The following is a 24,748-nucleotide window of genomic DNA, read 5'->3' on the forward strand; positions in this document are numbered from 1 at the left end:
ATCCTTATATGTGACGTCTTGCTTCTCTTGCTGTTTTTAGGATTCTGTTTTTATACTTGGCATTTGGCAGTTTGATTATAATGTGTCTCAGTGTAGATCTCTTTGGGTTCCTCCTGCTTGGAATTCATTGAGCATTTTGGATGTGTATATTAATATCTCTCATCAGATTTGGGAAGTTTTTAGCCATTATTTTTTCTAATACTTTTTCTTTCCCTTTATCTCTCATTTCTCCTTTTGGGATTCCTATCATGCATACATTGGTTTGCTAGATGGTATCCCACAGGTTCCTTGGGCTCTGTTTCTTCTTTCTTTTCTTTTCTTTTCATTTCTTTCCTTTCTTCTCCTCAGACTGGACAATTTCAATTGTCTTATCTTCAAGTTCACTGATCCTTTTATCTGCCTTATCCAATCTGCTGTTGACCCTCTGTATTGAATTTTTCATTTCATTTATTTTACTTTTCAGCTTCAGAATTTCCATTTGATTCTTCTTTATAATTTTATCTTATTATTGAAGTTTTCATTTTGTTCATGTATTGTTTTTTGATTACCTTTACTTCTTTGTCACTGTTTTCCTTTATTACATTCATCTTATTTAAGAGAGTTGATCTAAGATTTTTGATTAATATTTCCCATGACTGAGCTTCCTCTGGGATAGTTTCTGTCAAATTCTTTTATTCCTGTGACTGGACCATACTTTCCTGTCTTCTTGTGTGTTTTATAATATTTTTTTGTTGAGAAATTGACATTCTGAATATTATGTTGTGGTTACTCTGGAAATCTGGTTCTTCCACTCTGCAATCTGCCTGAACAAGGAAAAAAGGTAAGAAAAAAGAAAATTAAGGAAAGAAAGAAAGTGAGAAAAAAATAAGAAAAAGAAGAAAAGGATACTAACAAAGAGACAGACCCTCACCGAAAAAAAAAAAAAAAGGTGCACTGCCTGTCAAATTCTCTCATTTTGTGGCAGTACAAAGCTAGAAGCTGCTGCTGTGGAGGCTGAAACCTAGGCCATTGTCTGTGCCCATCCTTCTGAGATCTGCCGGCTCAAAAAACAAAAACAAAAAAGGGAAAGAGAAAGAGAAAAACTATCTGACTAATTAACTGAGGCTAGCATCTGTGCTGGGCCATCAAGTATCTGCCAGACTATAAAACACACAAAAAAAGAGACAGAAGAAATACAACTGAAGAAAGGTACACAGCCAGTCTACTTTATTTCCTAGTAGATACTGATGTAAGACCAGAATCTACTTCTGGGAGAACTGAAACCTATTTTGCATTTCAGACCCACAGGATCTGCTAGACTAAGAAACATCCACTTGCAAAAGAAGAAAACTAACCAAAAAAAAAAAAAAAAAAAAAAAAAAAGATTCATTGGCTTTTTACTTCCCAGTGGATGGTAGTATGAGGCTAGATATGGCTGCTGCCCAGAGGGCCAACACCAAGGCTAGAGTCTACCCTGAGCCCTCAGGGATCCACCAAACCAAGAAACACTAATACACAAAAGAATGAATACCAGCAACAAAAAAGGTGCATTGACTCTTTGTGTCCTGATGGATACTGGTGGGAGACTACAGCCACTGCTGCCAAGAGGGCTGAACGAAGGCCAGCACCTACACTGGTCTCTCAGGGATCCCTTAGATACTTTTGGGACCTCAACCCAACCCCAATTTTTGGATAATGAAGTGTCCTCTTTCTGCCATGGGCCCAGATGGCCACTCCTGGAATCTGGGCTACATTTCTGCTTTCCACAGCTGCTGCCACAGGGCTGAGGAATAGGAGATGGTCCCTGGTTTGTTCTTTCATTTTCAGAAGCTCAACTCTCAGCAGTCTCTTGTTTCTTCTCATACGCCTGTAGTTATTCTAGGTGTTTTCTTGCTTAAGTGAGATTTTCCAAACTTTTTAGATTTATAAATCTCTTTCCCATAGTCTCAGACACTCTTAGGAATTGGTTTTATCATTTCATTAGTTTCTCTGGAAAATAAAAAGACATGACTGAAGTTTAAAAATATATATTAATATAATATTTATGACTATATGAATTTTATTTTGAGAAATATTTATTAAATATATATTTAGTTTTGACATTTTCTATTTTAGCAAGTCATACATGCTATTTATTTTAACTAGTAGGTAAAGAACTTTTTTTCTCAAATCCTTTTAAAAATATATTGTGTCTGGTTATTAAAACAAACACTTAAGTGTATGTTATAGCTTCAAAAATAAATATACATTGCCTTCATGACCTGCTATTTAGAATTATTGTGTATTTCATGTCAATAATAATATCTGGCTTATTTTTGTGATTTTTTTTGTGTTGTTATAAAATATTGAGGTAAGTGATAAGATTTTAGGATGCTATGAAGGAGTAGGTTATAACCACCACCATGTTTTCTATTCTCTAACAGTCTTTTTTGTATTAAAATATGTTTATGTACTATGTAAGAATTTTCATTAGAGGTAATACTGGACTTCAAGAAAATAACCTTGAGGCAAGTCTGTGGGAAATAATATCATTATTTTAACATTAGCCTGTTTTCTCCTTCCTGTTTTTAATGAATGACAGATTGAATTTAAGAAAATATAACTACATATACTCAGAATCATGTAATAGTAAAAATCATTAGCATGGCTACCAACATTTAGCTGAATGATGAACTCCTTTTTTTTTAATTCATTTTATTGCGATATATTCACATACTACGCAGTCATACAAAACAAATCGTACATTTGATTGTTCACGGTACCATTACATAGTTGTACATTCGTTACCAAAATCAATCCCCGACACCCTCATTACCACACACACAAAAATAACCAGGATAATAATTAAAGTAAAAAAGAACAACTAAAGTAAAAAAGAACACTGAGTGCTCTTGTCTGTTTGTTTTTTTGTTTGTTTCCTTCCCCTACCTTTCCACTCATCCATCCACAAACTAGACAAACGGGAGTGTGATCCCTATGCCCCCCCCCCCAATCCCACTGTCCCCCCTCATAAGCCACATTTTTATACAGTTGTCTTCAAGATTCATGGGTTCTGGGTTGTAGTTTGATAGTTTCAGGTATCTACCACCAGCTACCCCAATTCTTTAGAACCTAAAAATGGTTGTCTAAATTGTGCATAAGAGCGCCCACCAGAGTGGCCCCTCGGCTCCTCTTGGAATCCCTCTGCCACTGAAGCTTATTTCATTTCCTTTCACATCCCCCTTTTGGTCAAGAAGATGTTCTCCGTCCCACCATGCCAGGTCTACATTCCTCCCCGGGAGTCATATTCCACGTTGCCAGGGAGATTCACTCCCCTGTGTGTCTGATCCCACATAGGGGGGAGGGCAGTGATCTCACCTTTCAAGTTGGCTTAGCTAGAGAGAGAGGGCCACATCTGAGCAACAAAGAGGCACTCGGGAGGAGGCTCTTAGGCACAATTATAGGGAGGCCTAGCCTCTCCTTTGCAGCAACCGTCTTCCCAAGGGTAAAACCTACGGTAGAGGGCTCAACCCATCAAACCACCAGTCCCCTATGTCTGTGGGCATGTTAGCAAACCATCGAGGTAGGGCAGGCCAATACCCCTGCATTCTCCACCAGCTCCTCAAGGGGGCTCTGCATATTTTTTTTTCCTAAATCAACTGTATGAAAAATTAAAAAAATTAAAGCGAAAAATAAAAAAAAAACATACAATAAAAGAACATTTCAAAGAGACCATAACAAGGGAGTAAGAAAAAGACAACTAACCTAAGATAACTACTTTACTTCCAACGTGTTCTTACTCTACCCCAAGAAAGTAACCTAATATAGCAACATTTCTGTGAACTTGGTCCTACTATACCCATCAGAAATTACCAGACCATAGTCATTCCTGGGCATTGCCAGAATGTTAAATTTACCCATGGTAGCTTATCTGTTCTTATTGGATTATCATTCCCCATTCCTTAATTGCTCTCTATTGCTAGTTCCCCTACATTCTACATTATAAACCATTTGTTTTACATTTTTCAAAGTTCACATTAGTGATAGCATATTAATATTTCTCTTTTTGTGCCTGGCTTATTTCGCTCAGCATTATGTCTTCAAGGTTCATCCATGTTGTCATATGTTTCACAACATCGTTCCTTCTTACTGCCATGTAGTTGAATGATGAACTCTTAAATGGTCATCTTATAATCACTATCTATTCTTAAATTCTTCTATTTTAAAAGGAAGAATCTGTATTTGTTAATTATCTTATTTATTGATTTAAAAAATAAAATTTGAAACAAATGTCAACCATTTTTAATTATGTGACTTTCTAGAATAGCTTTGTGAACTTCTGAAGGCTCATAAACCACCAGTTTAAAACACTGACTTAAGTCAAAGAGAATATAGAATTGGATGTATAGAAAACTGAAGCCAAATTTGTGGCCACATTTTTCCAAGTGCATAGAACTAAAGGCATATATTTTTTGTATTAAACTGATCCCATTTCATCTTACTATTTCCTACCGCATTTTCTTTCGCTCTGATTTTCTCACTCATTTTTATATTGTGTCATATTTATATGCTTACTCAATTCCTCTTTGAAATGAGGCAGAGTTCATTGGTAAATGTTTACATTGAAGCAGTTTGTTGCCTAATTTTTTAATTTAGGAAGTCTATATTCAGACCTTAGAAAAATTGGTATTCCAAATGAAGTTGTATTATGTGGTATATTACTTTATATGTTTTAACATGAGACTTGAATGGAAACAAGCTTAATTAATATTAGAATTAAGAAAATGATTGTTCTAATGTTTTCCAGCTGCTAATAGGTTATGAAAATGGTACTGTAGTCCTTTGGGACTTGAAATCTAAAAGAGCAGAACTGAGAGTTTATTATGATGAGGTAAGTGATTTCTACCGAAATATTTGAAAAGGGTCTTGTGACATTGTACCTGTTTTCTACCTTTAATCTTTGTAATTTACCAATATTTTTATTATTTGATAACTGCCTGGTTTGGACCCAGTGCCTCACACTGTCTTTTGATATTTGCACAGGTTCCAACTTTGGGTTATTCTCCTGAATGGGAATTCTACCTTAACTGCCTATTTCTGGGCCCTTCTTGGAATCTTATATACTTTGGTGCCTGTCACCTATACTATATCCCCAACTTTGTTTCAACTTCTTATCTTTTCTCTAGTCACTGTGCTATGCTTTGCCTCATTGTCCTTAATGTCTCTAAAGACACTACTCCATACCTTCTGTGGCCGAAAAGTTAAGTGGTCAATTTGAAAGCCTTATCTTTTAATATTTGCCTTCTTAGAATAAAGAGATATTTTATAAATGGTAACTCCAAATAATAAGAATCAGATTATTTTCACCAACCATGACCAAGTTACCTATAATGATAAAAAAATAATCTGACAAGTGATGTCATCTGATTATCTTCTTTAGGATGAACTTATAGGGCATCTTGAATCATGAGGAAAGAAGCTAATAGGGAGCTAAGCCAGGATTTTCCTTTTCTTAAATATATAATGTATAATGACAGACGATTGAGATTGCTCCTTCTCTCAAGACTAGCATTTGGATAGGAGTCCAAATACTATCTAAGTATTTAGTTGTGTGGAAATAGAGTATACCATCTAAAAATTCAGAGGACAAAACTGAATCAGCACATTTTCCTGTAGCCTCCAACCTTAGAAAGTGAGCAATTTTGCAATGAAATGTTTAAGTAAGGATGAGTAATGGTTTAAGTTAGTTATTAGAGTACCACATTACATCTGCTTTATACTTAGAAATTATTTTAAATATTGATTTATATGATATATAGTATATGTGTATAAATTTATCATCTATCTACTTTTGTCCTATCATTTTAATAGAAATAGTTATATACTTCATTTTACTGTCAAACCTTTCAAACTTTCCTCAGTACTTTACTTCTCATATCTAGAAACCACCCCTAACACTTTTCTGAGATGGTTTCTCATAATCACCAATGATCTCCTCATTACTTTACACAGTGACCCTTTTATAATCTTTAAGTTCCTCACTCATCTGTGGCTCTACATCTCCCCTTCCTTCTTTTTTTATGCAATTTTTGAGATATATTCACATACTAGATAATCATCCAAAGTGTACAATTAGTGGTTCATGGTATCATCATATACTTGTGCATTCATCACCACAATCAATTTTTTAACATTTCCGTTACTCCAAAAAAATAAAAAATAAATAAAAATAAGAAAAAAATAAAAATAAAAAAGAATACCCAAAACATCCCATACCCCTTATCTCCCCCCTATTATTTATTTGTTTTTTGTTTTAATTTTCTTACTTGTTTGTCATACACTGGATAAAGGGAGTGTCAGTTGCAAGGTTTTCACAATTACGCAGTCATACTGTAAAAGCTATATGGTTACACAATCATCTTCAAGAATCAAGGCTGCTCGGATACAGTTCAACAGTTTCAGGTATTTCTTTCTGGCCATTCAAACACACTAAAAACTAAAAACGGATTTCTATGTAACACATAAGAATAACCTCCAGAATGACCTCTTGATTCTATTTGAAATCTCTCAGCCACTGAAACTTTATTTTGTTTCATTTCTCTTCCCCCCTTTTGGTCCAAGAAGGCTTTCTCAATCCCATGACGCCAGGGCCAGGCCCATCCCAGGGGACATGTCCCACATTGCCAGGGAGATTTACACCCCTGGAAGTCATACCCTACATAGGGAGGAGGGCAGTAATTTTACCTACAGAGCTGGCTTAGAGACAGTGCCCTTCCTTCTTAAAATGCTTTCTTCCCTGGCTGTCTTTTTCTGCCTCCTTGTTCATCCTTTATTTCTTCGTCACTGATTTTTTTTTAGCTCTCCTTTAAATGACAGATACTCTTCAGAATTCTGTGTTTTCAACATTACATTTATGTACTTAACCCCCCTCACTGTTTCAAATATTACCTTTATGCTAATAAATTAAAAATCTATATATCTCTAGTCCTTACCTCTCTCTCCTGAGCTCTAGATCCAAATGTCTAACAGTCTAATAGAAAAGTTCAGTTAAATGTTTCATTGACCCTTAATTCATATTTAAAGACTGGAGCCTCTTTTATGTTCTCTCTTTCAGGTTTTAAATTTTGATTTAATTAATTTAGTTTAGATCCCTCAGAGTCATATTTGACTCTTTCTTCTTCATATACCTTATTCAATTAGTTTTCCATTCCTTTTTATTGCCTTTATATTGTTTCTGTCTCCTCCCTTTTTAAATTCCCATTTCCAGTGTCCTAGTTTAGGTTGTAATCTTTTGCCTGAACAAGTATAATTGCCTCTGAACTGGTTGCTTTTCCTCTGATATCTTAGCTTTTCAGTATCCTTCACTACCAAGATTATTGTTTTAAAACATAGACACATCATGTAATTCTCCACCTTAGATTCTTTGAATGGATCCAAACTGCCAACAAAACAAAGTCCATATTCCTTAACATAGTATATAAGGCCCTCGTTCTATCTTTTCTTTTAAATTTACTTTACTGCATCCTTTTGCACTCTCCCTACACTTCAGATATTTTACACATTGTCTCCCAACCATAACACTTTTTTTTTTACCACCTCCAAGCCTATGTTCCTGCTAATTCCTTATCATGAACACCCTTCTTTCTTCTTCTGTGTATCAAAATAGTGTTAATTCTTTAGACATTTTAAAACTGTTTAGACTATCAAACTAGCCCCATGATGAATAGCCATTGATAGACTGAGAGTTTTTTCTTATAAAGATTATTTTCAGAAATAACCATATGAATTTTTTACTTCCACATTCACTGTGAAACTTTTGTTTCATTGTATCAATACTCTTTAAATAATTTCTCACAGAGAAATCCTTCAGAGTTTGGCATGACAAAAATCTTTTATAAACTTGAAGAATTGCTCTATTTCCTTTTTTCAGATTGTTACCCAGCTTTGTTGGTTTACTTTTTCTTTTTAGTTTTCAAGAAACTTACTCACAGCTGCCGAGCTGACCAAACAGGCTAGTGTTTATATTTTATCTTCCCGTTTGTTTTCTGTCTTTTAAATTTTTTCTTAAATTAGTTGTATTTTTTTTTTTAGTAAACTTGTTATGTCCTTTTTTAAAGAAAGGAGTAGGGTATAATCAATAGAAATTGAATATTTGTCCACCAAAGTCAGATCCACTGTCAATTCTATCAACTCTTAAAATGTACTAGTAAACATCCTTTTCTCTAATAACAAATTGGTTTTACATACTCACTTTTCAGTACAGTACTTATACTTCTTTTATAGTACTTACTTATTTGGCTTTGTATTTTAGCCAGTATTTATATATCTGCCTTCTTCTGTAGGCAAATATATAAATTAAATAGCATAGGGTTGGGGACCTTTCCTCTGCCCTTCTCCTACATTGGTGGCAAAGAAATTTGGGAGAACTTGGTAAACTGACCAAAGTTAACATGTAGGAAAGGCAAGAAGAAGTGGCATTTCCCTTGAACCACCTACAGAAGGGAGAAGAAATAAGCAGAAGAGGAGACAAAAAAGAGTTTATATTTCCTCTAACTGCCCTTGCTGGACCCTAACACAAATGATGTCCTGCCCAGTAATGGAGGACAGGGTGAGAGAAAACACAAGTTTCCAGGATTTCATTGTTGCCTTTTCCATTTAATCAAATCTTACTTATCTTTTGAGGCACAGCTCATATCCTATTTCCTTTATTATATGTTTAAAGATTATTCTGGCCATAAGTTTTCTGAAACTCTAATAATACTTATCATTTGACATTTATTTATATATTTCATTTATATCAGTCTCTCTCTGATTTTTAAGTTCCTTTAAACAAAGGATCACATTGTATATATCTGGCCAAGTTTTATGTCTTCTAGAGCTTCAGTCACATTACCCAAATTCCATATACTTGATTAATTTAGATGTATGTGATGACACTAATTACTTATTCAATAGGTAGCTATTTATTACCTACTTTATGCAAGATGCTGTGTTAGCCCTGGGAGTATAACAGTTTGGGGCAATGGAATAATTACTTTTGAATTGTATCTATTTCACAACTACTGAGTGAGCATGAAAACATTTAATAAAATTAAATTCTTCTTGCTTTAAATTGATTTAAATAGTATATATTAGAGACAATATTGTGTAATGATTTAAAACATGGGTTTTGTAGTTAGAATTGGCTTTGGGTCGCGTGAGTTGAGCAAGTTTCTCAATCTCTCTAACACTTTATCACCAAGTGTAAATTGGAAAAACTAATACCTATTTTGTGGTAGTAAATGCCATACATAATGTGCTTACCACAGGGTCTGGCAGTATAGTAAGCCCTCAGTAGCTCTTTTTAAAAATATTTTTTTAAATTACCTACTTTAAGTAGACATAATTACCAGAAATCATCTTCTGATAACCTTGCCTTTACCTCTTTGTAGAGAATTTTTTGAAGAAGCATCATAGGATACAGGAAGGGTATAGGATTTACAACCAAAAGTTCTGTGTTCAAAAGTTCTGGTTCCTCTCTGCTATTTATGGGTTATGTGATATTAGGGAATTAACTTAACTTTTCTTTATCTCAAGAGATGAGGTTTGTAGCCTTTTAGGAACCTGTAAAGGATTGAAGCCTAAGATAGTCTGATGATCTGGGTTAGAAAAACCACATTATATATTTCTTAAGTATTATTATTTTAGTAGTTTTATGTCAGAATATTTTTCCTTTGGAATATGAAATGATGTAATATGTCTACTTTTTTTTGTCTCTACTTACTTTTAATTGTTATTTTATTAGGCTATTCATTCAATTGATTGGCATCATGAGGGCAAGCAGTTCATGTGCAGCCATTCAGATGGTAGCTTGACTTTATGGAACCTGAAAAGTCCAAGTCGCCCTTTCCAGACCACAATTCCGCATGGTAAGATATATGCTTTCACAAGAAATAAACCCTGGATATACAGTGCCTTGAATTGAAGTAGGAGAGGTGGTATCAGTGTGTTTAATAGAAAGAGGTGTTAGGATGTGGCTTCTGATTCTAAGTACATCTTTATGTGTCTTTCAGACCTCATTATACCTCCAATTTTCTATACTTTCCTTCTTCATGCCCATCTATTTTCCCACATTTTAAGCTGTACTTATTATATAGAGGCCTTCCAATCAAAAATGGGTAATGCAAAGTTGATGTATCTGAAGCAGAAGAGATAATATAGGAAATTTGGTCAATTTTAAGAGTTGAGGAGCAAATGAGATAATGGCAGTATATGGATATCACTTTCAGACCTAATTCCTATATTATTTTATAGCCTGTTGTTTTCTGGACTCTCCCATAAATTTTCATTTCTGCATTTGATTCCACTAAATTATAAGAGGTGTGGGGTTTTGAGGTTGTATTTCTTTTATTATCTTTAGCATTAAAATGGGGGTTTTAAGATTTATGCAGATCTGTCCACTATACAGGGAAGAATAAGTAATTAAACTATATGAATATGTGTATTTCAGATGGTCAAATTATTTCAGAGAATATTGGTGATATTCTAAGTTCCATGTTTACCTAATACCGTAGGTTCTCTGTCAGAATAGAGAAGTCGAATCCTAACAGTTAATCAAACACATTATATTTTGTAGTTTCTGAATATTTGTTATAGTGTCACATTTAGAAAATAGTAGTATGTTTTCTATATGGATGAGCCATAGATCACATAGTTTCTTAGACTCATACCATCTCATGTTGGTCTGTCATTTCTTATATCACAGTTGGATGTTCCATTTGCAAATGATTAAATTATTACAAAATTTATCCTAAATGTTTTATTTAGAAATTGCCATTATGGAAACCTCAGATAGATAATTGTTATATGTGTCACTCAGTAATGACTATTTGCCTCTATGGTAGTTCTCCCTCCAAAAATGACATCTTATGCCTATGCCTTTTATATACAAAAGTATAATATGATTTTTCATGAATTTTCTATTTACTTTTGTTCTTCTCAAAAATCAATTTCTATGGAAGTACTTGTTTGGCTTGATTGGATATTTGGTATTTTCATGTCTTTACCACATCCATATTTGTTTTTATCAGTTCGGATTGTTTTCTGTGATTCTGTCTTCCTTTTGAAAGAAATAAAGCTCTGTTCATAGGTTGTTGAAAACATCAGCATCTGTATCTCTAATAACGTAAATCAGATTAAATTCTGGGTGCCGCACCATAACATAGTTAAGCAAGTACTAGTGATTTTGACCACAGGGTCATCCATTGTCATAACTATCCTATATTCTTTCAGTTTATTTTGTTCCTATCTTCTTAAGTTGGACAATGAAATAGTTTTCCAATTTTTTTCTTTTCAAAAATAAAAAATTTCTCTAAGTACCACTTTAACTGCATCCTATAAGTTTTGATATGTAATATTTTATTTTCAGTTTGAGGCATTTTCTAGTTCTTATTATGATTTTTCCTTTGACATATGAGTTACTTAGACATGTTTTTTTTTTTTATTTCCAGACATGCTTTTTATTATATATTTTAAATTAATTTTAGTCAGATAATGTGGCATGATATTAGTTGTATAAAATTTACTTCAGAAAACATCAGTTTTCTTTACAAGTAGTACTTAGTTATCATAAAGTTCCAAGTGTACTTGAGAAGAATGTAAATTTCCTAACTTGCATAAAGGTCAAACTTGAAATTGATTTTCACGTTATGCTCTTCAAATCTTTGCTAAGTTTTTGTTGTTTGATTTTTCAGTTAGGAGAGAGTGAATTAAAATCTCTATTATAATGGATTTTTCCCTTTAGTTCTGTTCATTTCTGTTTTATGTACTTTAAAAATCAAATAGCTCAAGATGATTGATAGATCCTCTCTAATTTTACTCTTATTTGTCTGGTGCTATCAGTTGCTGAGAGAGTGATATTAAAATTTCTTACCTCAATTGTAAAATTGTCTATTTTTCATTTGAACCTGTTAATTTTTGCTTAATGTATTTTGAAGCCCTATAATTAGGCATGCACACATTTGTGATTTTTTCTTCTTGATAACTTAACCCTTTGTTATGAAATGTTCAACTTTATCTCTGGTAATACTCTTGTCTTGAAGTATATTTTATCTGATGTCAATATTTTCACTCCAGCCTTCTTTTACTTACAGTTTTCATGGCATAACCTTCTACATCCATTTACTTTCAACCTATCTGTGTCTTTATATATAAAATACATCTGTTTTAGAGTTCGGTCTTTCTTTTTTATTCAGTCTTCTATCTTTTAGTTGGAATTGTTTAGTCTCTTAATATAAAATGTAGTTATTAATAGAGTTGGATTAGGTCTACCACTTTATTGTTTTCTATTCATCCCATCATTTTTTGCTTCTCTTTTTCCCCTTATTTTGGATTATTTTAATATTTTTATTAGAATATTTTACATATGGACTTTTTAACTTCACATATTTTAAATGGATTTCTCTAGGGATTACAATATACTTCCTTAACTTTATAGTCTTTTTGAACAAATATTGCAACACTCTGCCTAAAATGTAAAATCTTGCAACCATATAGGTCCATTTACCTTCCCACTGTCTTTTATGCTATAGTTGTTATATAATTTACACCTGCATAGATTGTATGCCCCACAAGACAGTGTTCTCATTTTTGCTTTAAATAGTAATAATTATTTTTAGGAGAAAAAAATGATCTTTTATGTTTTCTCTGATATTTATAATTTTGTATGCTCTTTTTTCCTGAAAATAGAAGAATATTATTTAGCATTTCTTGTAATGCAGATCTGGTGGAAGTGAAGTATCTTAGCTTTTCTTTATCTAAAAATGACTTTTGCTTTCATTCTTAATGGAAATTTTTCCTGGATTTAGAATTCTGGGTTGGCAGGTTTTTTTTTTTAACATGCTGAGCACTTCACTGTCTTTGGATTCCTTAGTTTCTGAATGATAAATCTGTGGATATTTAATTGTGGTTCCTCTATATGTAATGTCTCATTTTTCTCTGATGCTTTCAAAATTTTCTCTGTACCTTTAAATTTTTAGCATTTGACTGTGATATACCTAGGCTTGGATTTCTTTCATTAATCTTGTTTAGGGTCTTACTAAGTTTTTAAATCTATAAATTTATATATTTTACAAAATTTGGCAACTTTTCTGGCATTATTTCTTCAAATATGTTTTTCTGTTCAATTCCCTCTCTTTTCTTTCTTTCTGGGACACCAGTTTTCCATCTGTTAGAATTTTTGGCATTGTCTCATGTTTCTGACCCTCTGTTTATTTTTTTGTCAAAAAAAATTGTTAATTTTTCTCTCTGATTTTCAAATTGAATAATCCCTGTTGACCTATCATCAATTTCACTGCTCCATTCCTCTGTCATCCTCATATTGCTATTAAGCCCATACGTTACATTTTTACTTCAGTCATATTTTCCATTTGTTTCTTTTTAATATTTTCTATTTCTCTGCTGAGATTTCCTCTTTTCATTGATTATGAGTGCATTTTCCTTTACCTCTTCAAGCATAGTTATAATAGCTACTTTAAGTCACTGTGTGATAAAACCAACATCTGGTTCACTCAGAGTTGACCTCCATTTGTCATTTAACTGCCTTTTTCATATGACTAGCAATTTGGATTGTATCTTGCATATAGTAAATATTATGCTATGTCTATTACAGAATATATTTTATATATTTTTTGCCCCCGGCTCTTCCCTAGTTGTTGTGTTTCCTAAACTGGGAATACCAATCTAGAAGTACTGCATTATTTTTGGACAAACCAAAATTTTCTATACTGGACAATGGTGGGATAAGAGGGAAGTGGCCAAAACTAATGATGCTGAATCAGCAAGTGTTTCACTTAATATATGCACTATGGTGGTGTTACCTTGTTGTTGCTGGTTTCTGCTGATACTGGAGACATCGATTTTCTTTTTGGAGTAAATCATAATGGTTTCAAATGGTTTCAGTCACAATGCCCTCAGCTGAACATACATATAAATAAATGCATATGTGTGCATATGCACATACACACACATACATGCACATCACAACACATACTTACACACATTATCTTAAACCAAATCTTATCAAAATATGTAATAGTGAAATGATTGTATTCCCATTACACAGAAACAGGACAAGGATGTCCACAATCACCACCATTATTTAACATTTTCCTGAAGTACTGGCCAATGTAATTAGACTTGAAAAAGAGATATGATATTTAAAAATTTAGAAAAAGAGTTCCAAATTGTTTCTTTTCAATAATGCAATTTCACACCTAAAAAACAAAACCAAATAGGAAATGATTAAGAATAACTAGGGAATTCTGTTTGCAAAACAAAATGTAATTGATATATAGAGCCATTTTAAATAATAGCACCCACAAAAATACCCAAGTTAAACCTTAAAATAATTGTGAAGTATCATTTCTACTATGGGAAAAAAAAGGAGACTTGAACAACTGAAAAACATGCCATATGCTTGAACAGTAAGTTAAATATTGTAAAGATGTTAATTCTCCACATATTAACCCATAAATTTAATTTGGTTGCCAAGGAAAATAACAGCTGGTGGTTTTTTAGATAAGCTAATATATAGCAAAAATAAACATGAAAATAGGAATATTATTTAAGCTATGAATAATAAACTTCAATTAAAGGCAGTTTGGAAGGTTAGATGCCCTGAACAATTCTTACTGAAAAAAGCAAAATGCTGAATATATAAGGTTTTTATTCTTTTAAATATTATTAAACAGACAAGCATAAAAATAAGGGGTCTAAAGCACCCAAAAGAGGATTTTAAACTAGAAAATCTCTAAGGTAAGCAGGTCGTAAAGATGGATTTTGTTCTGTGGGTGTTGCTAGACTTTGGGGAAGTTAAACTTCTTTTTTTAAAAAAATAACTCTATTGACATTTTAGTCACTTTCCCTACAATTAATTCCTTGAAAGTAAGCAATTCATTGGTTTTTAGTATATTCAGAGTTCTACAACCATCAATACAATCTATTTTTAAATGTTTTTGTTGGCCCAGAAAGAAACCTCATACCCAGTGACAGTTCTTCCCTGTCTCTATTGCTCTAGCCCTAGGAAATCACTAATCTTTTTTCTGTCTGTATAGATTTTCCAATTCTAGACATTTCATATAAATGGAATCATATAATATGTAGTCTTTTGTGACTGACTTCTTTCACTTAGCATAATGTTTTCAAGGTTAATCCATGTTGTATCATGTATCAGTACTTAATTCCTTTTTATTGTCAAATGATATTCCATTATACGGGTATACCAAATATTATTTATCTATTCATCAGTTGATGGACATTTTGGCTATTATGAATAATGCTGTTATGAACATTTGTATACAAGTTTTTATGTGGAGATATGTTTCCATTTCTCTTGTGCCCCAAAGAAGCTGCACGATTTTATATTTCCACAAGCAATGTTTTAGATCTCCATTTTCTCCACATCCTTGCCAACTGTTGTTATAATCTATGTGTTTGATTATAACTATCCTAGAAGATGTGCAGTGATATCTCATTGTGGTTGTGGTTGGCATTTCTCTAATGAGTAATGATGTTGAACATCTTCTCAGGTGTTTTTTGCCCATGTGTGTATCTTCTTTGGAGAAATGTCTATTAAGATCCGTTTCTGACTTATAAGTTGGGTTTTTTTTTTTAATCGTTGAGTTGTAATTGTTCTTTATATTCTGAATACAAATCCCCTATCAGGTATGTGATTTGCAAATATTTTTTCCCATTCTTTAGGTTATGTCTTCTTTTTTTTCTGGTGTCCTTTAAAGCACAACATTTTTTTTTTTTGCTGAAGATAAATCTGTCAATTTTTTATTTTGCTGCTTATGCTTTTGGTGTAGTGTCTAAGAAATCATTGACTGACTCAAGGTCACAAATATTTACTCCTATGTTTTCCTCTAATAATTTTATGGTTTTAGCTCTTCATTTAAGTTATGATCCATTTTGAGTTAATTTTTTTTTGTATGGTGTAAGGAAAGAGTCTGGCCTTGTTTATTTGCCTGTGTATATTCTGTTGTCCCAGGACCATTTGTTGAAAAGATTACCTTTCCCCAATTGAATTGTATTGGCAGCATTATGGAAAATTAATTGATCAAAAATGTAAGGTTTATTTCTGGATTCTCAATTCTATTCCATGAATATGTGTGTCTGTCTGTGTGCTGGTACCACCTTGACTTATCACTAAAATTTTGCAGTAAGTTTTGGAATTCAGAAGTGTGAGTTCTCCAACTGCAAATTTGAACATCTGCTCTGACAACTGCATTAGGAGAGATGGAGGGGAGTAGATAAAGCCTAAAGTTCTACTTTTTATATAGGAAAATCCTGCATAAAATTGGTACCCAAAATAGTTGTACAGTTAATATAAATAGTTAAGTTAAAAAAAATCCAACTTTATAAGGGCATGAAAGAGAAACTGGATTGCTTGCTTCAAACCTGGTGCTGGGTGGGAAGGTAAAAAAAGTAATCTGAGATGCCTCAACCAAAAGCCCACCCTTATACAAATTTGCACTACAAATTTATACTATCTATCCTCAGAAAGAATATTTAATTTTATTAATGTATTCAAGTTTAGAATTGTTAGACTTAAAGAAACCTTTTATAATTGTGTAGATCTCTGTGCCTGATGATGCTTGTTTTAAAACTTATTTTTTCTGATAATAGAATGGCTAAACTTGCTTTCCTTTGCTTAGTACTTCCCTGATATATTTTTCCTTCTTTTTCCCCACACTTTCCATGTCTTTAAGGGTTAGCTTTGTCTCTTGTAGATAGCATTTAGTTGAATTTTTAAATCTAATCTAATAAACTCTGTCTCTTAACTGGTGAGCTTAATACATTTAAATAAATTTCCATTTTCCAAGATATTTGCTTTAGTTTTGAAGTTCCTTTAGCTCAAATGCTTTAATTCAAGTTATCTTAGCATTAGTTCATCTCCAGATGTCTCCATTTCACCCTCCTTCTTGATAGGTGTTTTTGTTTTTCTATATATGCAGTTCTGAATTGGCACCTTTCTTTTTTCAGTGCTTTGATGATGTTATACTTCCTTCTCCAACCTTCTGTTTTATTGTTGGGAGTATTCTGTCATTCTAGTTTTCATTCTTTTGTGATGATCTGTTCTTTCTGTGATTTCTATTATGATTTTCTCCTTGCTGTTGATGCTTTTTAAAAGTTTTATTACAATGTGTCTATATTTGGACTTCTGTGTATCCTTCTTGGAGTACATTGGGTTTTCTGAATCTGTGGACTTATGTTTTTCATTTGTTATAATAAATTCATTGCCATTATCTCTTGAAATATTGCCCCTCTTCCATTCTCTCTATTCTATTCTCAGATTCCTTTTAGACATATTTTAAGTCCTTTCACTTTATTCTCCATATCTCTCAGTATCACTATTTTTTCTCTCTCTTGCCTATCTGTGCTGCATTCTGGATAAATTTTTTTTTTTCAGATATGTCTTCCTTCATTAATTTTTCCTTCAACTGTGTATTTTTATATTTAATTCATCAAATGATTTTTTTAATTTCCATAATCACAATTTTCATTTCTAAAGGCTTTTTTGCAACTCAGAATGTTGCAAAATCATTCCTAATAATCTGCTTAATGTTGATCTTTGTCATTACATCCTTCTTTTCTTCAAACATTACATATGTAGCTCTTCTGTATTCTACGTCTGGCTATTCTAATGTATGTAATCCATCGAGAGGTATAAAGCTGTTGTTTATTGTTTCTGTTAAGTGTCAACAACCAATTCTCTAACCCCAGTCTATAGCCTGATAACCTGTACCCTAGTTTCTAATATGAATTTGCTTATTACAATTAGTTCCTATCCATGAGATCATACAATATTTGTCCTTTTGTGTCTGGTTTGTTTCACTCACAATAATGTCCTCAAGGTTCATCCATGTTTTCTCAGGCATTAGTTCTTCATTCCTTTTTATGGCTGAATAATATTTCATTTTATGTATATACCACCTTTTGTTTATACATTTATCAGTAGATGGACACTTGGGTTGCTTCCATCTTTTGGCAACTGTGAATAAGGCCACAGTGTCATTGGTATGCAAATAACTGTTCAAATCCCTGTTTTCAGTTCTTCTTGGTATATACCTAGTAGCGGGATTGTTGGATCATATGGTAACTCTATACATAGCTTCCTTAGGAAGTGCCAAACTGTCTTCCACAGTGGCTGCACTATTTTACATTCCCACCAGCAATGAATGAGCGTTCCTATTTCTCTACATCCTTTCCAACATTTTTAGTTTTCTGTTTTTTAATAGTGGCCATTCTAGTAGGTATGAAATGATATCTTGTGGTGGTTTTGATTTGCATTTCCCTATTAGCTAGTGATGTTCAGCATCTTTTATATGCTTTTCAGCCCTTTGTATTTCCTCTTTGGAGAAATGTCTGTTCAATTCTTTTATCCATTTTTTAATTGGATTGTTTGCCTTTTTTATTGTTGAGTTGTAGGATTTCTTTATATATTCTGGATATTAAACCCTTATTGGAAAAGTGGTTTCCAAATATTTTCTTCCATTGGGTAGGCTGTCTTTTCACTTTCTTGGCAAAGGCCTTTGATGCACAAACGTTTTTTTTTCATTTTGAGGAGATCCCATTTAACTAATTTTTCTTTCATTCTTGTACTTTGGGGGTAAAGTCTAAGAAACCGTGGCCTACCACAAGATCTACAAGAGACTTCCCTACATTTTCTTGTAAGAGTTTTACAGTCTTGGTTCTTATTTTTAGGTCTTTCATCCATTTTGAGTTAATTTTTGATAGGGGTCCTCTTTGATTCTTTTGCATATGGATAGCAAGTTCTCCCAACACCATTTGTTAAAGAGACTGTTCTTTTCCTGTTGAGTTGACATGGCAGCCTGTCAAAATCAATTGGCCATAGAAGTGAGAATCTATTTCTGAATACTCAATTCAGTTTCATTGGTCAGTGTATCTATCCTTATGCCAATACCATGCTGTTTTAACCACTTTGTAATATGCTTTAAAGTCAGGAAGAATGAGTCCAACTTCCTTCTTCTTTTTCATTATGTTTTTGGTTATTTGGGACCCTGTACTCTTCCAAATACATTTAATAGTTGGCTTTTTCATTTCTGCAAAGTAGGCTATTAGAATTTTGATTGGGATTACATTGAATCCATAAATCAATTTGTGTAGAATTGTCATCTTAATGATATTTATTTAGTCTTCCAATTCATGAACACGGAATGTCCTCTATTTGTTTAGGTCTTCTTTGATTTATTTTGGCAATGCTTTGTAGTTCTCTGTTTACAAGTCCTTTACAACCTTGGTTAAATTTATTCCTAAATATTTTATTCTTTTAGATGCTATGTAAATAGATTTTTTTCTTGGTTTCCTCCTCAGATTGCTTGTTACTAATGTATAGAAATGCTACTGATTTTTGCATGTTGATCTTGTATCCCACCACTTTGCTGAACTCATTTATCTGTCTCTAATTGCTTTGTTGTTGATTTTTCAGGACTTTCTCTATATTAAGATCATGTCGTCTGCAAATAGTGAAAGTGTTACTTCGTTCTGTCCAATTTCAATACCTTTCTTTTCTTTCCCTAAATGCTCTGCATAGAACTTCCAGCACAATTTTGAATAACTAGTAGTGACAGTGGGCATCCTTAGTTGTTCCAGATCTAAAAGGGAAAACTTTCAGTCTTTTGCCATTGAGTATGATGTTAGCTTTGGGTTTTTCGTGTATGCCCTTTATCTTGTTGAAGTTTCCTTTTATTCCTACTTTGTGTAGTGTTATTATCGAGAAAAGATGCTGGATTTTGTCAAATGCCTTTCTGAATTAATTGAGACAATCATGTGGTTTTTCCCCTTCGTTTTGTTAATGTAGTTTATTACATATTTGATTTTCTTATGTTGAACCACCCTTGCATACCTGGGATAAAACCCACTTGATCATGCTGTATAATACTTTTAATGTGCTGTTGGATTTGATTTGCAGGTATTTCTGTTGAGGATTTTTGCATCTATATTCAGAAGATAATTTGGTCTGTAATTTTCTTTTCTTGTAGTATCGTTATCTGGCTTTTGTATTAGGGTGATGTTGGCCTCATAGAATGACTTAAGTAGTGTTTCTCTTCAATTTTTGAAGTGATGGGTTGAATTTGCCTGTGAAGCCACCTGTCCTGGGCTTTTCTTTGTTGGCAGGTTTTTGATGACTGATCCAATCTCTGAACTTGTAATTGAAATGTTAAGGTCTTCTATTTCTTCTAGAATCAATCTAGGTTGTTCTTGTGTTTCTAGGAATTTTTCCATTTCATCTAGATTGTCTTATTTGTTGGCATATAGTTGTTCATAGTATCCTCTTATGATCTTCTTTATTTCTGTGGAGTCAGTAATAATGTACTCACTGTCATTTCTGATTTTATTTATTTGAAGCTTCTTTCTTTTTTCTTTTTCAGTCTAGCTAAGGGCTTGCCAATTTTATTGATCTTCTCAAAGCACCAACTTTTGGTTATGTTGTATCTCTCTTTTTTTTTTATTCTCAATTTTATTTATTTCTGCTTGAAACTTGTTATTTCCTTACTTCTGCTTGTTTTGGCATTAGTTTGTTCTTCCTCTAGTTCCTCCAGATGTGCAGTTAGATCGTTGATTTTAGCTCATTCTTCTTTTTTAATGTAAGCATTTAGGGCTGTCAGTTTCCCTCTCAGCACTGCCTTTACTGCATCCCATAAATATTGATATGTAGTATTCTTGTTTTCATTCATCTAGAGATATTTACTGATTTCCCTTGCAATGTATTCTTTTACCCACTGATTGTTTAAGAGTGTGCTATTTCTTTCCATATATGCTTCCATGTATTTGTGAATTGTCCAGTTCTCCAAATGTTATTGATTTCCAGCTTCATTCCATTATGGTCATAAAAAATGTTTTGTATAATTTTAATCTTTTTAAATTTACTGAGTCTTGTTTTGTGACCCATCTTGTGGTCTATCCTGGAGAATGATCCATGTGCAGTTGAGAAAAATATATATCCTGCTGTTATAGGGTGCAATGTTCTGTATATGTCTGTTAGGTCTAGTTCATTTATCATATTATTCAAGTTCTCTGTTTTTCTTATCAGTCCTCTGTCTAGATGTTCTACCTGTTGATGAGAGTGCTGTACTGAAGTCTCCAACTATCATTGTAGAGACATCTGTTTCTGCCTTAAGTTTTGCCAGTGTTTGTCTCATGTGTTTTGGGGCACCATGATTAGATGCATAAATATTTATTCTTGTTATTTCTTCTTGGTGTATTGCCCCCTTTTTAATATATAGTGTCCTTCTATGTCTCTTATGACAGTTTTGCATTACTATAGATACCCATGCTCTTTTTTAGTTACTATTAGTATGGGATACCTTTTGCTAATCTTTTACTTTCAACCTATTTGTGTCTTAGGGTCTAAGATGAGTCTCTTGTAAAAATCATATTGTTGGATCATGCTTCTTTATCTATCCTGCCCATCTGTATCTTTTGATTGAAGACATTAATCCATTAATATTCAGTGTTATTACTATATTGTCAGTACTGACTTCAGCCATTTTATCCTTTGGTTTTTATATGTCATATCTTTTTTTTTTTTTTTTTTTTTGCTCTTTTAGTTTCCCTTACTGCTAATCTTCATTTTCTTCATACTACTTCAGGCCACTCTCTCCTGTCTTTCATCTCAACCTGAAGAACTCCCTTTAATATTTCTTATAGGGTATGTCTCTAGTTGACAGACTCTTTCAGTGTCTGTTTATCTGTGAATATTTTTAAATCATCCTCATTTTTGAAGTACAGTTTGGCCAGAAAAAAGAATTCTTGGCTGGCAGGTTTTTTTTTTTTTCCCAGTACTTTAAATATGTCATACTACTGCCTTCTCGCCACCAAGGTTTCTGATGAGAAATTGGCACTTAGTCTTACTGTGGATTCCTTGTATGTGATGAATTCCTTTCTTCTTGATGAATTTGGAATTCTTTTATCTTTGTCATTTGACATTCTGATCAGTATGTGTCTTGGGGTAGGCCTGTTATGATTTATTCTGTTTGGAGTACATTGAGCTTCTTGGACATGTATGTCTTTCATAAGAGTTGGGAAATTTGGGGCCTTTATTTCCTCAAATCATCTTTCTTCCCCTTTTTCCTTCTCTTCTTGTGGGACACCCATGATGCCTATGTTTGTGTCCTTTGTGCTATCTTGCAAATCCCTGAGACACTGCCCATTTTTTTCTATTCTTTCCTGTATCTGTCCTTTTGTCTGTAAAATTTTGATTGTCCTGTCTTCTAGCTTGCTGATTCTTTCTTCTGCCTGTTCTTATCTGCTGTTGTATGCCTGTAGCGTATTTTTAATCTCTTCTATTGTGCCTTTCATCTCCATAATTTGTTATCTTTCTATTTGTACTTTCAAATTCTTTGTGCTCACACAGTGTCTTTATTCCTTTATCTCTTCAACCATATTTTCTTTCATTTCCTTGAATTGATTAGGAGATTTGTTTGAACTTTTTTCATTAGTTTTTCCAAATTCTGTGTCTCCTCTGAAGTTTTAGTTTGTTTCTTGGACTGAGCCATATCTTCCTATTTCTTAGTATTTCTTGTAATTGCTGATGTCTAGGCATTGATTATCTTGATGCATTTACTCTGAAGTTCAGCTTCTCTCTCTTGCCTAGGGTTGTATTGTTGATTGGCTTTTTGTTAAGGCTCTTCTTTGATGCTTAGTCCACTTATTCTAGACCTTTACAATAGCTTGTGTGTAACTGATTAGATTTTTCAGCTCTTCTATCTGATTCTTGCCTTGGATATGCAGTACAGTTTTTGGAATTGCACTGTTTGCAATTATTTCACCTCCATTTGAAAGCTTTCTTTCTTTTGTTCCTTCTCTGGGAATCTTGTTCTATTCTGTTTGTTATTGTACACAATGTTCTCCTCAGGTCCTGTGACTTGTTCTCTTCCTCATTCAGTGCCCCACTTTCCTTGTACTTTTCAATTTGATCCCCCCCCCCTTTTTTTTCTCTCCCTGAGGCTTTTCTGCCTCCAGTTTCTTCCCTATTAGGGTATCCTGCCCAAGGGAGCCAGATGGTGTCAGTCCAGAAAGGTGAGTTACTCCAGAAATCTGTTTTGCATTTAGGTGGTCCAGCCAGTAGATTCTGGACTGAGTGAGTGCACCACTTTCCAGTCATGGCTTCTTCCTCCCTGCCCCCAACCCACCCAGGCCCATGAGCCCTTAAGTATGTGGCACTCCCAAGCAGCTTGTGATCCACCCTGGGTCTCTGCAGACTTGAGACCTGGTGGCTGGCTATTTGTAGGTTTCTAACATGCTCCTGCAAGTGGCTGTAAAGTCTGTGACCACAATGGATGAAAGGAATCTTGGCCTCTCTTTCTCTGAGGCACACTCAAGGTATACAGGACCAAATGAGGAGAGGGAGTGGGAACAGCATTCTGGGACAACAATTTCCTGTGTGGTATTTTTCTTTTCCTTCACTATAGCATTTGTAGAGTCCTTCTCTGGTTTCTACCATCCTCCAGAGTTTTAATCAGGTGGGGTTTGTCCTTTTACTCACTGACTGTCTGGAGAGGTTTCTTCAGGGGATGTCTTACATCACCATGTTGATGACATCACTCATAGTGTCTGACTTTTATGCTTAGTGATCTTGGTTTGAAAGGTCCTTGCTTGATATTAATGGGTAGGATATGCTTAAATTGAGGATTTCAGAAGATTTCCTCCAAAGGGGGTTTGCTTTTGCTTTTGCTGAATTATTTAGGGGTAAAGGAACACCATGTGTCTGAAACTTACTCTCAGATGGTTCCAAAGAAAAATAAGAACACATAAAGTTAGAGAGAGTGATAAATCAATCATAGAAATAAACTATAAGTGAATCCGAGTAAAGGGTGTAAAGGAGTTATTTGTACTCTCCTGGCAACTTTTTCTGAATTATACATCAAAATAAAATATTACAGAAAGAAATGAAAATATGACAGACCAGAAGTAGCAATTTTGGTAGGGCATCATTTCTGAAATAAAAGATACAACCCTTGGATGCTGGGTATAAAGGGAAAGAAGGAAGCAAGCAGTGACAATTAAGGGTCTTGCAGAGACCAAATATATAATAACAAAATCAAAAGATACACCAAAACCTCCACCTCAAAAATAATGCCATTAATTAATTAAACTGTACTTTGCTCTATGAACATCAGAAGTTGCTCTAAAACTAAGAAATGTAGTAAACCACTTAAACTCCTTATGGTTACTTGTTATTCTGGTTTGTAAAGAACGTGCATTTCAAAAATGGTCATCACTTAGCATCCATCCATACTAAGGTATTATAAGAGAAAAACATAAATGAGGAATATAAACATTCTGTCTGCTAGAAATTCGCATCAAAAAAAGAAGCAAAGGCAGTTCCGATTTTAGAGAGATGGGAAGAGTGTCATTCTCACTTGCATACAACAACATCCTCAAAAAAGCTACAGAAACTACAAATTAACTTTTCTTGAACTCATCAGAGAACTCAGGTGGCCAGGAGAAATCTGGGGAGAGAAAGGTGCCTGCCAGAAGGAATAAGACCTGAGCCTTTGCTTACCTAAAGCAAACACTGCTGGATACCATAAAAGTCAGTAAAAAGATTTATCAATTTTTTTAAATGAATTGATAAGGGCTAAGTGTGGGCTAATGTGAAAGTATAAAGCACCTGAGAGCTGCATAAGTAAGAGTTTTGACTGTCTTGCAGAATTTTCCTCCATGAACCTTACCAGGCAAAAACAGGGAAAATTTCCCTTATGTTTCTGACTGGAAAAGGGAAATA

General features: G+C 33.6%; 1 protein-coding gene across 8 annotated transcripts in view; it reads left to right on the forward strand.

The window, feature by feature from the left end:
• The window catches only part of STXBP5L (syntaxin binding protein 5 like), a 553,599-nt gene that overhangs the window by 267,077 nt on the left and 261,774 nt on the right, over positions 1-24,748 (forward strand). For all 8 annotated transcript variants that reach the window (XM_037836387.1, XM_037836395.1, XM_037836407.1 and 5 more), the window contains 2 exons: positions 4,766-4,849; positions 9,743-9,866. In XM_037836387.1, the coding sequence (XP_037692315.1) occupies positions 4,766-4,849; positions 9,743-9,866 (208 nt within the window). The remainder of the gene's footprint in view (positions 1-4,765; positions 4,850-9,742; positions 9,867-24,748) is intronic.

Source organism: Choloepus didactylus, chromosome 1 (genome assembly GCF_015220235.1).
Source record: "Choloepus didactylus isolate mChoDid1 chromosome 1, mChoDid1.pri, whole genome shotgun sequence".
Taxonomy (NCBI): Eukaryota; Metazoa; Chordata; class Mammalia; order Pilosa; family Megalonychidae; genus Choloepus; species Choloepus didactylus.